This window comes from Clarias gariepinus, chromosome 3 (genome assembly GCF_024256425.1).
Source record: "Clarias gariepinus isolate MV-2021 ecotype Netherlands chromosome 3, CGAR_prim_01v2, whole genome shotgun sequence".
Classification (NCBI taxonomy): domain Eukaryota; kingdom Metazoa; phylum Chordata; class Actinopteri; order Siluriformes; family Clariidae; genus Clarias; species Clarias gariepinus.
The window spans coordinates 22,975,236-22,989,821 of NC_071102.1; the positions used below are offsets into that span (position 1 = coordinate 22,975,236).

At 36.8% G+C, this 14,586-nt stretch overlaps 1 protein-coding gene across 1 annotated transcript in view; it reads left to right on the forward strand.

Moving 5' to 3' along the window:
* Window positions 1–14,586, forward strand: part of csmd3b (CUB and Sushi multiple domains 3b) — a 553,034-nt gene that overhangs the window by 116,441 nt on the left and 422,007 nt on the right. Inside the window, exon 3 of the mRNA XM_053491539.1 lies at window positions 7,942–8,054. Coding sequence (XP_053347514.1) covers window positions 7,942–8,054 — 113 coding nt within the window. The remainder of the gene's footprint in view (window positions 1–7,941; window positions 8,055–14,586) is intronic.

A 14,586-nucleotide genomic window follows, 5' to 3' on the forward strand; every position in this document is an offset into this window, starting at 1 on the left:
TAAGCGTGCAAAGCATTATAGAACCTACAGTATATAAAGAACTGTCTGGGTAAGGCATCAAAAGCACCAGTAATGCATAATAATCCAATTTTATTAAACTTTAAAATATAGCAAATTAATAAGAGCATAAATTAAAAATGTTTCGTTTTACTTTCTCAACAGTGATCAGGAGCGCAACCAAAAGGGAAAATACGCTTTTCTAAAACGCAGTTGATTTGAGTGAGAATGTTCCAACACTAAACCATCCAGCAAATAATAGTAACCTTTTCATGCATTATACTGTGCATCATTTTAAATGTGCAAAAAATTTGTAATAACTTCTTTAGACAGAACTGTGCAGGAATCTGTTAAATATAGTGTACATATCCAACACTATACAGCTACAGTACAGTACATCAGATGCAGTATGTGCTTTGAGGATGCAGGTGGCGAAGTACAGAGAAGGTAATAAAGAATTGCATTGTGTCTTTGTAGATTTAGAGAAAGCGTACGACAGGGTGCCAAGAGAGGAGCTGTGGTGTTGTATGAGGAAGTCTGAAGTGGCAGAGAAGTATGTTAGAGTGGTGCAGGACATGTATGAGAGCTGTAAGACAGTGGTAAGATGTGCTGTAGGTGTGACAGAAGAGTTTAAGGTGGAGGTGGGTCTGCATCAAGGATCGGCTCTGAGCCCCTTTTTGTTTGCTCTGGTCAGGATGACAGATGATGTGAGACAGGAGTCTCCATGGACTATGATGTTTGCAGATGACATTGTGCTCTGTAGCGAGAGCAGGGAACAGGTTGAGAAAAATTTGGAGAGGTGGAGGGATGCAGAGGAATGAAGGTTACCCGCAGCAAGACGGAATACATGTGTGTGAATGAGAGGTCCTCAAGAGGGATGGTGAGAGGAGGAGAGATTGTGAATATATCGGTAGAAGAATGCTGAGGTTGGAACTGCCAGGCAGAAGATCTAGAGGAAGACCAAAGAGGAGATTTATGGATGCAGTGAGAGAGGACATGAAGTTAGTTGGTGTGAGAGAAGAGGATGCAGAGGATAGGGTTAGATGGAGGCAGATGATTTGCTGTGGTGACCCCTGAAAGGGAACAGCCGAAAGAAGAAGAAGAAGAAGAACAGTACAGTACAAAACATTACAGTACAAAAGTTTTGCCAATTAAAGATTTAAGCATAATAATGAAAAAAAAAAAGAAACATGCTTGCCAATCTTTATAATACGATGCATATCCACTTTGGAACGTATGTTTAATCTAAAATGAAATATGTTCTGTTTAATCGCATGTTTTACAAGGGGTGTTCAAGTCAAACCAGGATTTCCAATTGTGCAAAAGAACACCTTTATATCTCCATATAATCCCCTGCTACACTAATGCACTCATCCCAGTGCTTGTACAGTGAATGTAGAAAGCTTTCTCAGTTCGCCAGAGCCATGTTCAGTCTGGCTACTTCACACCTGAAATGCTGGCCTTCCAGGAACTCCACCAATGGCCCAAGCATGTGAAAATCACTTAAGGGCTGTACAGGGGATGTGGCCATAACTCCAAGCCGAGTCCCTGTAATGTGCAGTTAATGCAGTGGGCAGTAAAAGGTCAAATTAAAACTGGTTATTATTTTTTTCCCCATTAAAAGAAAGGGACAATAAAGGCATTTACGGCCCCCACAAAGCGATACAGAATAATCAGGTTAAATAGATAGGTTGGAATGGAAAATCAATAATCTATTCAAAGAAAAATAGGATGATGTACATTTATATGAACGTAATATTGCTAATATTATCATATTAATATTATTATAGTATCATATATATATATATATGTAATATATAGCAGCAATAATAAAGACCTTTTTGATTGGGGCATATTTTGTATAAAAAAAAATAGAAATGCGCTGTATTGAATAAAATAAAACAAACAAACACTAAAACAGCAAAAATTGTATACAGCATCCCAAGGAAAAACGGGGGGGAAAAAACCTGGAAAAATGCTAATGCATGGAAGTGTTGGACTAAGAAAAAGTGTTTTGTAAAGTGTAAACAGCCAGGTTCATAATTCATTACTGAACTCTTAACACTTAGCATCATCCTGAAGTTCCAAGCAGACGTTTACGGAGAATGAAATCCAAGTGGTATGACTGAATATTGCAGTACTGTCAGTAAAGTACTTTTAAAAGATGGGTTTCTGCTCATTCAGAGTGCAAAGCAATTTCGCTCACTCCAGAGCCAGCTTAGCCTGTCTCCGGCAATCAGTCTGAAACAGATGCCACCAGAGAAGCGATTTTAACGCGTCCCAGTGTTTCTCTCGTTCACATCAAATGGGCGAGACAGCCATATTGCACCAATCCCCCATATCCACCCTTTTATTTGCTACTCAATAGACAGCCATTACAGTCGACACATTTAGCTTCCACCCGAAATGTTTTTTTGTTTTGTTTTGTTTTGTTTTGTTTTGTTTTTGTTTCCTTTAGAGAAATAATGGGACAGTGGGAGAGAGAGACAGGAAATTTTATCCCAGAACCCTGGTATGAATGATTACATTGAAATGTAATTACCAGATTAAAAAGAGGAAAATGCAATTTGTGAATAAAGCCGCATTAGGGGTAATGTAGAGGAGTAATGATGAGAAGTGTTTTCATCCTTCTGGAAGAAAGACCTGGCATTTATCTCTGGGGTTTTTGCATTTCACTAAGCTGGCATTCATTTCAGGAAGTGGAAAAAAAACTTGGTTCTAACTGATCAACTTAATATATCCACTAATAATGACAATCAAGGACACGTAAATGTTACACAGTGTTGGTGGTTTGTGTATACTGTGTAAAAGAACACACATTATTTTAATTTAACTGAGGTTGGGTTACTGTACAGTATGTGTAGAACCTAATATTCTTAGTTTAACAGAAATTGACTCATGATTATCCAGCCAGAGATCATTTTTACCCTTATGTTTAAAATAGTTTATGAGCCTTATCAGGATTTGGAATACATATATATATATATATAAAATACATTGGAAGCTTGTATCAGATGTATTTCCTTGGTTACAAAAACAAACAAACATAGGACTTAAATTAAATTTAACAAATAATAAAAATTTAATGCCCAGGTTATACATTTCATTCTAAACATTAAAACCTGTTGCAACATTTGAATGAACCTCAAGGAGAAAGATATTTTCTTTCCCAAACTGCTTCTACACTTTTATCCATGAGCAAATGCGTGTCAGTGTAATGGGCATTAGTTATTTAGCTTAAGCTTCATATTTATCTATCACTAGCCAACTTTGCTAACTGTGATATATGAGGTTATCCAAAGTCGGATGGCTGACCTCGGCATACTGTACAAATTGAATTCGTCCTGGAGGCGTGGTCTTAAGGCATGAATTTCATATTGCGCAATGCATTTCCCATAGGAAATAATGTTTTCAGCCACCCAAAAATATTACCAATATCACCAATTTCCAACACTGTTATCATATTGTTTTGCATATAAAAACAATCAAAACATTGAGCATAGACATGTAAATAAAGTAAAACATGACATAAATCGACATTAAACCTTACTTAACCTTAATTTATGATTTCGCTTGGCACTGGCTGTTTTAAAACCCTGAAAGATTGAAGAACACTTTTCTTCTTGCTACTGGCCTTGCTAACATTCTTAAGACCCATGGTGCTACATTATGTCCTCCCTAAATCTTGCACAAAATGCAAAAAAATAAAATAAAAAATGTATAAACTTGCTTTGCTTGGCTTTTCACTGACGCAAAAAGTTCGGTCGCTCGTATGCCAAAAAACCTTTGGGGTAAGTTTCTTGCAAAATTTTAGTTCTTAAGGCACAAAGATCTGCAAGGTTGTATTTCAAACTCAATTAGATTGAAGTAACATCACTAACTAAAATTAAATTATAAAATCAGCACATATTGCTATTAGAAGTCTGATGTCATCCAGCTAATGGTAATAAATATCTATTCATATATAGTACAATATGTTTTGTGCTTTATTTTATTTTTTTATTTTTTGTTGTTATTTTGAGTAGACCAACTTATAGATTCATGAATAAAGTGAGAAATAAGGTACGGGTATGGATCTTTTCTTAGCCGTGCACCTCACCTGTCAGTTAAGAATTCTCACAGGCATCCTTCATTTGATCCCTAATTTCTGTTTAAGCCGTCATTTTATTAGTTGATTAGTGACTGGATGTTTGCAGAGGATTGAGAAATGTGTGGGAAATGACGCTTTATAGGTTAGATGCAACAATGCTATAATCTTGTGCACAACTCAAGTAGATCCACTAAAAGATCAGCGATTCATCTGCTTTCACTGCTTTTATCACAAAATAACGTGATAGACATGAATGTTTATGAGTCAACCTGTCTCTTCTTGCTCGCATCAGATTATAAGCAATTGACTAAATAAAAACTAAGAAGTCATGGAGATTTGTGACTGTTTGTGTTCAAAATTGTATAAATCTTATCAAGGCTGCACAAGAAATGCGTTAGTCATACTGTACAGTAACCTATCTGGTTATTCATTAAAAAAATTATTTTATACTGTATGATGGTCTTCATACTGTATAGTTATAGCAGGACATAATACAAGGTCAGCTGGCACCTTTCTATCATTTATTTTTCTAGGTGTTAGGGTTGTTTTATTTCTAAAATATAAAAATTTTCACAGTAATTATAATTTACAGTGCTTTGAAAAGTAATCATACCCCTTAAAGTGCTCCACATGTTGTCACCACAAACGTAAATGTATTTTTTGTGGGAATTTTACATAATTGACCGACACAGAATGGCACATACAGTAATTGTGAAGTGAAAAAAAATACCATAATTTTTCTTTTAAACAAATAAATATCTAAAAAGTGTAGTGTGCATTTGTATTCAGCCCCCCTGAGTCAGTACTTTTTATAGAACTACCATTCACTGCAATTACAGCTATTATTAAGTAATAACACAGTAAATATAATAAATAACAATTTATGGTGTTTTACACACAGGTGGACTCTATTTACTAACTGGGTGACATTAAAAGCTTGATTAATTCCACTGAATTTTAGTTTGGGGTATCAGAGTAAAGGGGGCTGAATACAAATGAGCGCTGCACTTTTTGGATTTTTATTTGTTTAAAAAAAAAAAAGTAAAACCATCATTTTCCAATTCCAATTCAAAATTATGTCCATCACATAAAATCCCAATAACATAAATTCACATTTATGGTTGTAATGTAAGAAAATGTGGAAAAGTTCAAGGGGTGTGAATACTTTTGCAAGGCATTGTACAGTATGGTCAATGGCTTGGAATCTTCCCTCAACACTACCAGCCGTGGAAAATAGAATCTAGCAGGACTATTTTTACTATGACACTTGCGTTAAACCTTCAATTTCTACATTTTTGCAAACACTATGATATCATGATATCTATTTGTTCTACAAGCATATCAACTTAAACGTTGAACATTCATCAATTTAATCATCCGCTTAGTTAGATTTCTTTTGTTCTATCTCAATAGTCGAGACAGCCTACGTAAAAATTGTCTGTTTTATGGTAAAGAATTTATAGCTTACATGAATACAATTGTGTTATTGTTAATAAACATGGTAAACCGTCTCATGACTATATAATTAGGCATTAAACATCATACAAAGCATCTTAAAAATAGACAGCAGTCTGGGCAGAAGATGTAGGTGGCAGTTATCCAAGTAGAGGGATGAGGTGTACAGTAGTAGGAAGAAGTGAGAAGTGCGAGGGTGTTGATGGAAGCTGTTCGGAGAAGAGTTAGCCAAAGGAAGCAAATAGATTTTAATTACCAGATATTAGACATGTCCTTAGACCAGCGCAAGCTGCACAAAGTTTAAATGATGATTAGTCCATTTACACCCCAATGCATTAGTAATCAGATAAAACAATCTTTATAACAAAAAAATCATTAAAAATTCCTACAAAGCCTGAATGTCATTAGTCCCAATAAATAATTAAAACAAACATCAGGTTAAAGATGTATTACGTGAATGTTTAAAAAATAACTTATTTGTGACCTTTTGACTTAATGAGAATAAAAAAAAAAAATGAGGAAATTTAGAAATGACTTCCATTTTTTAAAAATTTATAAATAAAATCTTGCAAGTTCTTTAAAATGTGTGACAGTTTAAAGGTCAGGAACATTAAAGGGAATCTGTTTCGTGTCTTTAAGATATTTTGCATGAGGATGGTTATTATGTTTCATTTATATTTAATTCAGATACAGTAAAAAATTAGCATACCCGAAAGCAATCCATTTCACCTGGGTGTCCAAAATGTCCATTTTGCTTAAAAAAACAAAAAAAGCTATGAGCTAACATGACTTTCTATAACGTCTATAAACATGTTGACAGATTCTAGCCTGACTTTCTGTTGATTATTGCATATAAAGATTGTTTACTTGACCTCAGCTGAGCCTCATGAATTGCAATATGCAGTACAATAAATACGGTGGCGCGGTGGTGTATTGGTTAGCACGGTCACCTTGCACCTAGATGGTCCAGGTTCGTTTCCCGGCCAGGCTCAATTCCCGTCTCTGTGCGCATGGAGTTTGCATGTTCTCTCCGTGCTTGATGGGTTTCGTCCGGGTACTCTGGTTTCCTCCCACAAAGATATGCGGGTAAGGCTAATTGGCGTTCCCAGATTGCCCGTGGTGTGTGAATGTATGTGTGTGTGCGCCCTGCGATGGATTGGCACCCTGTCCAGGGTGTACACTGCCTTGTGCCCTAAGCCTCCTGGGATAGGCTCCACCCAGGTGACCCTGAATACAGGATAAAACAGTATACAGTAGAAGATGAGTGAGTGAAAGAGTACAATGAATACTAGCTGACATTTTTACAAAGCATTATTATGGTAATATCCAGTAAAAATTAAGCAAGTATACAGTATATATACACACACAATATACTTGCTTTTTATACATAAGTTATAATAAATTTAACTGAAATCCATGATATACTGTGGATACTATCAGTTCTGTCTGAAGAGCAATCTACACGTTAAGCCTCCTTCACAATTTTTTTTTTTTACTGTATTGTATATAATTGTATAGATTTTGGTGGCTTAGTGGTTTGCACTGCCACCTTGCACCTCCTGGATCCGGGTTCGATTTATTGGAGTTTGGTGGTTTTCCAAAAACATGCAAATTAGACTAATTGGCGTTCCCAAACTGGCTGTAGTGTATGTATGCACATGTAAATGTTGGCCAGAGGTCCCACCTAAAGATGAGTATGAATACAACGGTATACAATAGTCACCATTGGCATCTACTGTACCGTCCCTAGTTGGGCTACAGGGGTTTCTAAACAGATGAATGGTACAGTATAGATTTTATTGTTATTGTGGCAGTTTAAAGAAGACGCTAGCATGCACCTGAAGCCTCGGTTAAGCCTGTAATTTGGATTTGGTGTTGTATCAAACCTTTGGACATGAAGGCATTGCAATGCATTTCATGAGGAAACCGCTTTCCTGTAGTGCCATAAACACATTGTTGCACGCTTAATCCTCATCTTCTTTTCCCGCACGGGCTCTGCAGCTCCACCAATCGTATCCTTGTCCTCCTTCACACAGACATCTCTTTCCTACTTTTGGCATTTTGAAGTTTTCAAGTCCTTCTCTAAGGAGACAGACTATTTGAGCAGATTATGGGCTTTTATTGGGTCTCAGTGGGGCAGATTTCAGACCATACCCTTGATCTTTACACTCGAACACTTGAAGTGTTGTGCCAGTCGAGAATAACCGACTCCATTTCAACTCATTTTAGTTTCCAGACACAAGAAAAGAACAAAGTGTTCATACTGTGATTTATTTTCTTTATTTTTTCGCCCTCTAAACTTAAAATTTCTCCATCATACCATTAGCATTGAAGCTAGTCAGCCTACCATTATTAATGTGTAACTAAATATCTGTTGTCTGTTATGCTTCCCTTAACAGGTTAACAGGTTTTCAGATCCCACCTCCAGTCACGAGCACAGGCTCCGTCTTCTCCCTGAGGCTCACCAGTGACTTTGCCGTAAGCGCCCATGGCTTCAAAATCTATTACGAAGGTAAGGATCCTCTGTGAGTTACCTTCCTGTCAGCTTGATTAACATCACCTCATATATAATGTAACCCGTGTATGCACTTTAATTGGGAGCTGCACTACTTGCCAAGCCAAAGGAAGATATGAATGGTGCAGTTCATAATCACTGTTATTGGATCTTGATGAGCAGCCCGCTGTCCCACTAAAGACTCCCATAAAAGCTGATCAGATTACACTGTCCAACTAATAGACATCATAATCCTGTAGAAGGAACCGTTAAAGAAACCGTTTTCAACATGTTATGTAGTGTATGTGTGATTTTTTTTATTTATTTCTTTTATTTCTTTTATTTTGGGAATATAAGCCAGTGATCCATCCCATCTTCTTCTTTATTGTATGAAGCATCACTACTGTGCCAGTTTTAAGCATCATTTCTCTGTACCGTATTTCATGAAATCTGGTCATCTTGTAAAAATAGGTCTAGACCAGAGAGGAGCTAGAAGTGGGTCTGAGGATGTGGTGTGATTTCAGGGAAATAAAATGACCCCCTGTAGATTATCAGTTGCTATCTTCTCAGAATAAGCTTGCTGATTGAATTTAGTATCGACAGATGTCGTAGTAAAAGCCTCATTTCATTGTTTTTGCCCAGAAATATAATTGTTGAAAGGTTCAATAACACAAGGTAAAGTTGTTGTTGTTTTTTTGTTTTTTTTTTAAATGTTTTGATTTCCAAAGAATGGAGCCATTAAATTGGGTAAAAACTAGACATTCTGAAAAGCATCAGCCATAAAATCGATAAAGCGAACTGGGGAAGTAACTCGCTATGTTTATGAATGTCAGTTAGAACAGAAATCAAATGTGTCAAATTATTATTAACACTACAGGGCAAAAAATTAAAATACAAAAATGACTGCTTGCAGTAAATGCCTAATCATGAATAAAAATAATATTCCTATGATGCAACTTCACCAAGTGTTTAAGTGATGTCTGATTCTTGATTACTTTTTCTTCTAACCACATTTCTTTCACAAAGTTGATGTCGAAGTTGCAGGACAATAATTTGACCCCCCTGAAAAGGTGACTTTTTTGCCCGGGCAGTATATCAGTATATCTTTTTTTTTTATTATTAAGGCATGGCAGGGCTTATACTGGTTGATTACTGGCTGTGGGTTCAATTGGAACTGCTTTGATTAAACTGAGTTGCTGCTTATCTGATGTTTTAGCCTGCAGTCTTGTTAAAATATTTTTTAATTATAATTATATACTCAGCAAAAAAAGAAACGTCCCTTTTTCAGGACTGTGTATTTCAACAATAATGTTGTAAAAACCCAAATAACTTTACAGATCTTCATTGTAAAGGGTTTAAACAATGTTGCATGTTCAATTAACCATAATCAATTAATTAACATGCACCTGTGGAATGGTCGTTAAGACCTTAACAGCTTACAGAAAGTAGGCATTTAAGGTCACAGTTCTAAAAACGCAGGACACTAAAGAGACTTGTCTACCGACTGTGAAAAACACCCAAAGAAAGATGCCCAGGGTCCCTGCTCATCTGCGTGAATGTGCATTAGGCATGCTGCAGGAAGGCATGAGGACTGCTGATGTGGCTAGGGCGATAAATTGCCATGTCCGCACTGTGAGACGCCTAAGACAGCGCTACAGGGAGACAGGAAGGACAGCTGATCATCCTCGCAGTGGAAGACCGCGTGTAACAACACCTGCACAGGATCGGTACATCCGAATATCACACCTGCGTGACAGGTACAGGATGGCCACAACAACTGCCCGAGTCACACCAGGAACACACAATCCTTCCATCAGTGCTCAGACTGTCCACAATAGGCAGTCCATGAGGAGGAGATGTACTGCAGTACTTCAAGCAGCTGGTGGCCACACAGATACTGACTGGTACTTTTGATTTTGAGCCTCCCTTCATTCAGGGACACATTGTGAAACATTTTTAGTTTATGTCTTATGATGTTGACTTTTTTAGTGTTCATACAAATATTTACACATTAAGTTTACTGAAAGTAAAAACAGTTGAAAGTCAGAGGACGTTTCTTTTTTTGCTGAGTATATATATTATATTACAGTATATTCCTGCTAGAAACAGTCTCTTAAAGACATAGATTCACTTTGCACTGGATCAACACAGGCCTGGGTTTTTTTTTTTTTTTTTTTTTCTTTTGCCCCCAGTGTAACAATTGGCTTCATTATAAACCTCAGGATATTGTAGGTGACAACATGGTGACAATATAGGAATCAATGTTATTTTAGCTGTATTTTTAGTTCCATATTTTCCGGGACTCGTAAAGGAAGGTTGTCGATCAGATAGAGGACACTGTGTACAATGTTGGCATCGATGTGTCAAACATTCTGATAGATCTTGTGCTCGGGTAGGATCAATGTACACAAGCATTTAAAATTCTCTAGCCCAGCCATATATCAGCAAACTCTGTAAACAGAAATTCACCTTGCTCGAGGACAATAATTTATAGAGAACAACTTGGAAGTTTTTTTTCACTAAAGGGAGAAGTTGCCTAAACATGCAAAAAATATAAATGACTTGTATTACAGTCACAGCTTTATCTGGGGGAAAAATGCAGAATATGATGATGCTATTTTATAGATTTTAGGACTTTACCCAAAGTTATCAGTTACAAAGTGTTAAAATAAAGCACAGTATACAATATTCACTCATAGTCTAGACCGCTTTATCCTGTAAACAGGGTCGCCAGGAGCCCTGGAGCCTTTCCCAGGAGATTTAGAGCACGAGGCAGGGTACAACCTGGATGGGGTGCCAATCTATTGCAGAGCACACACACTCATTTACACACTACAGGCAATTTGGGTACACCCGTGAGGCTTATCTGCATGTCTTTGTGGGAGGAAACCTGAGTACCCGGAGGAAACCCACTAAGTACGGGGAGAACATGCAAACTCCATGCACACAGACCTCGAGGCAGGAATCGAACCCGGATTCCAAAGATGCAAGGTGAAAGTGCTAACCACTACGCCACCGTGCCGCACCAGTATAAAATAAGTTTATACTAAATATAAGACAGTATTCAATACTGATCATTAGTTGGATCATTAGTGCATATCGATTTTAACAGACTTGTTTATGAGTCTGGTTTTGTGTCTGAGTAGACGCACAACTTGAAATTCCAGCATTTTTTTGTTCTTTTTAAAAACACACCCAAATTTGATGGCCGTGTTGTGAAAATCCTGACATTTGGTTTTGTTAGCTGTCTTGGAGGCTGAAATGTAACATATTAAGTCTCAAAAACTATGTCTGAAAGTGCTGATGTCTAAAAGTGCTGATGTCATTGTGTGTGAAGGGACTTCTTGTTTTTCTAAGTGTTTTTTTCAGCACCTGGGGGTTTTGGGGGGGATCATAACATGCTCAGAAATTCATGAAAATCAGCTCACAGGTTGGAATCTGCTGCCATTAGAAGGCCCTGGGCGTGGCACGGGGACCTCTCAAGAGATTTTGCTGTTTGGCTCATACACACTTGCATGTACAGTATACTGTACATGCTAAACCCTGTACACATTTAGAGCTCATTAAGATGAACCACTTCAGCTTTGCATGTCATGGGCTCGACTCAACAGGAAGGCAGTTATTTTGGGTCCCTACTCCTAGAGCACTTATATGATCTCCACCAAACAGGGCCTATATGATCTCAATACATTGAGGCTTTTAGATATCTCAAATGTGTCAGCCATGATGGTGCCCTAAACTTATGCCAAAAAGTGGTTAATAACTTTTAGTTCAGTTATGTTACATTGAATGACATCACAGTCTAATGCTTTTTTTCCAGAGCATCTAAGACTTAACATAAAATTCCACCTATTGCACCTAAAAATTATGTCATAATGGTATTGGTACGGTATGACCCCTTTAAATGCATGCCTGTCCCCACCGTCTTTTTGGTAGCAAAAAATACTTTTTTTTTTTTTTGCAGTAGCACTAAATCACCACCATGTCACATTACGCATTATAAGACCAAATTACAGTTTAGGAATTCTTTCTTTAAGCTTGTTTAGCTCAGTGTAGTTTATTCTGATGACACGGTTTACATTTTACCCTTAATTTTTTTTATTAATTATTTATTTGTTTTTGTGAGGTTGAACGTCATTTCCTTTCAGTTCGGCATTGTGTTGCATGTCAAATTGAATCTAAACCAATATTTTGAATTTTTATCATCATAGTCATTTCTTTATGTCTTTTGTTTTGTTTTGTTTTATCACCAGGAAAGCTATTTCCTTAGAAGAGCTTATTTTATGTCCCTTGCTCTTGTAAATGCATGCACCTCAAGCCAATGTTATCATGCGCTGCAGCACAGCTAAAATATCCCATAAAGAATGGGCATGCTGAAGTCATTATATAATGAAAAAATATATATAAATATAAAAAATCCTCAGCACTGTGCCTGAATCATTAATAAACTTGCCGATTTGGGAGTAAAGATGCCCCTGAGGAACTGAGGGAGTCCGAAGGAGTCGGAAAGACCAGCTTTGAGCAATACGATTAATATCAACCCTATAAGTCAGTGTGAAGGCTTATGAAAGTAATGATAACATCTTGCTGCTTGGCCTCACTCACCTACTTCTGCAAACAGGCTGGGTTTACTGATAGCAACCCCCACTTCCAGACCCAATTCGTAGAACTGACCCATGGTCCCAAAGGCTTGGATTTATTTTTATCGGCATCTTTTTTTTTTTTTTTTTTTGATTCTCTAAGAATTCAGTTTCACACTGATGCGTAATGGATTTGTCTATTTTTGTCCACTGTAATGTCCACACCAGTACACAGACACAAAACACATCCCCCAGCGCTTAAAAAAAAATCTAAAATAAATAAATAAATAATAATAATAATAGTAAGTGGTGTTAATTAAACATGTTGCTGCTTTCACATATTTGATTTAATAAAAACATTTTCTCTATTGCTAACGAATCCAAAGTAACCGTCATACTGTAAGACACCTTGACATTCAGGTTCACCTTAATTTTGATTGTGTCCTCGTTGTCTTACAAAAATAGAAAGTCACACTAAAATACAAAATTATACAAAATACAAAAGTCTCAGGTTGACACGAACACTCCTTATAAATTCAAATTTTATTCGTGTATGTGACTTTTAAATTTGAATTTACAAGGAGTGTTCGTGTCAAACCGGGACTTTTGATGGTGCAGAATAACACAGAAGAACACAGTTAAAAGAGTAAAAACCCTATTTTTTTTTCAGTCTCTATATATAATCTCTCGCTACAGTAGTGTACTCATCCCAGTGTTTCATTAGGGCTTGGATACCATCAAGGTAGAAGGTTTTCTCAGCCATGATCAGACTGCGTGCTTTACGTCTGAAACGCTGGCCTCCCAGAAACTTCTCTAGTCAAGTCTAGTCAAGTCAAGTCAAGTAGGCTTTTATTGTCATTTCAACCATATATATATATATATATATATATATATATATATATATATATATACACACAGTATGTAGATTTCCAGTAATGTACATGACATGTCCTGTAAAGACTGCAGTTGTCTCCAAGCTGTTTTTTTTTTTCATTTTATTTGTTTTGTTTTACTGTGCTTCTGTAAATATCAGTCGGTTTTACGGCTTCATTCACGACAAATTTCATCACCAAGTCCAGGTTTTGACTCGAACACCTCCTCCAAACACATTCTCAAATACCTACAATGAACACATTTAAAGACGATAAAGATTCCCTGTTCTAAACATTTGAATGCCTGCTATTATGTAGCTCTGAGTGACAATTACCGGTCTTGTTCACTTTTCCCTGATTAACAGCGCACTATATGTATGATGTAACAGTATGATATGCAATAGCTCTTAATATGATCCACCATCTGCTGAGCCAGTGCTATTTTTGAGATCGGTTCTTTGATTTGGAGACTATGTTTAAGTGCGCTGATGAAGACTGACACATGACGGGATGCTGGATGTTAACGGTAATGTTTATAGTTAATAGCAATGTCAAAGTGTGACACATGATTAAGAGTTGCTGTTATGTTGTTGTTTTTTTCTTCTTCACTAAATATAGTCACAAGTGCAATTATGAAAATAAACATGCAGTTTTAAATACACCACACAAACGTGTATATATGGATGTATGGATGTGTACACTTGATGAGCACTTTATTAGAAACCCTTAGAAACAGTTACTCCTTCCAGCAATTATCTAATTAGACAAAAGTGCAATGTATAGTGTACAATCAAGAACATACAGTATAAGCCTGAAATTAGTTGGTGCATTTGATGTATTTCTGTAACTGTAGATCTCCTGGTATTTTCATGCACAACAGTCTCTAGACTTTACTGATACTATCGCTTAGCCCTGACTAAGTCAGAGGAGAAAAAAAAATGGACAGTGAACGCTTACAAGTGTCAACAGTGGCAGGGAAGACATGCATATAAGAGATGCATAGTACTCTAGTACAAGATACAGGAAACCTGTCACTTTCTAGCAGGACAGGACATGGCACTGCACAGTCAGGTCTTGGGTAACACATTTTTTTAAGCT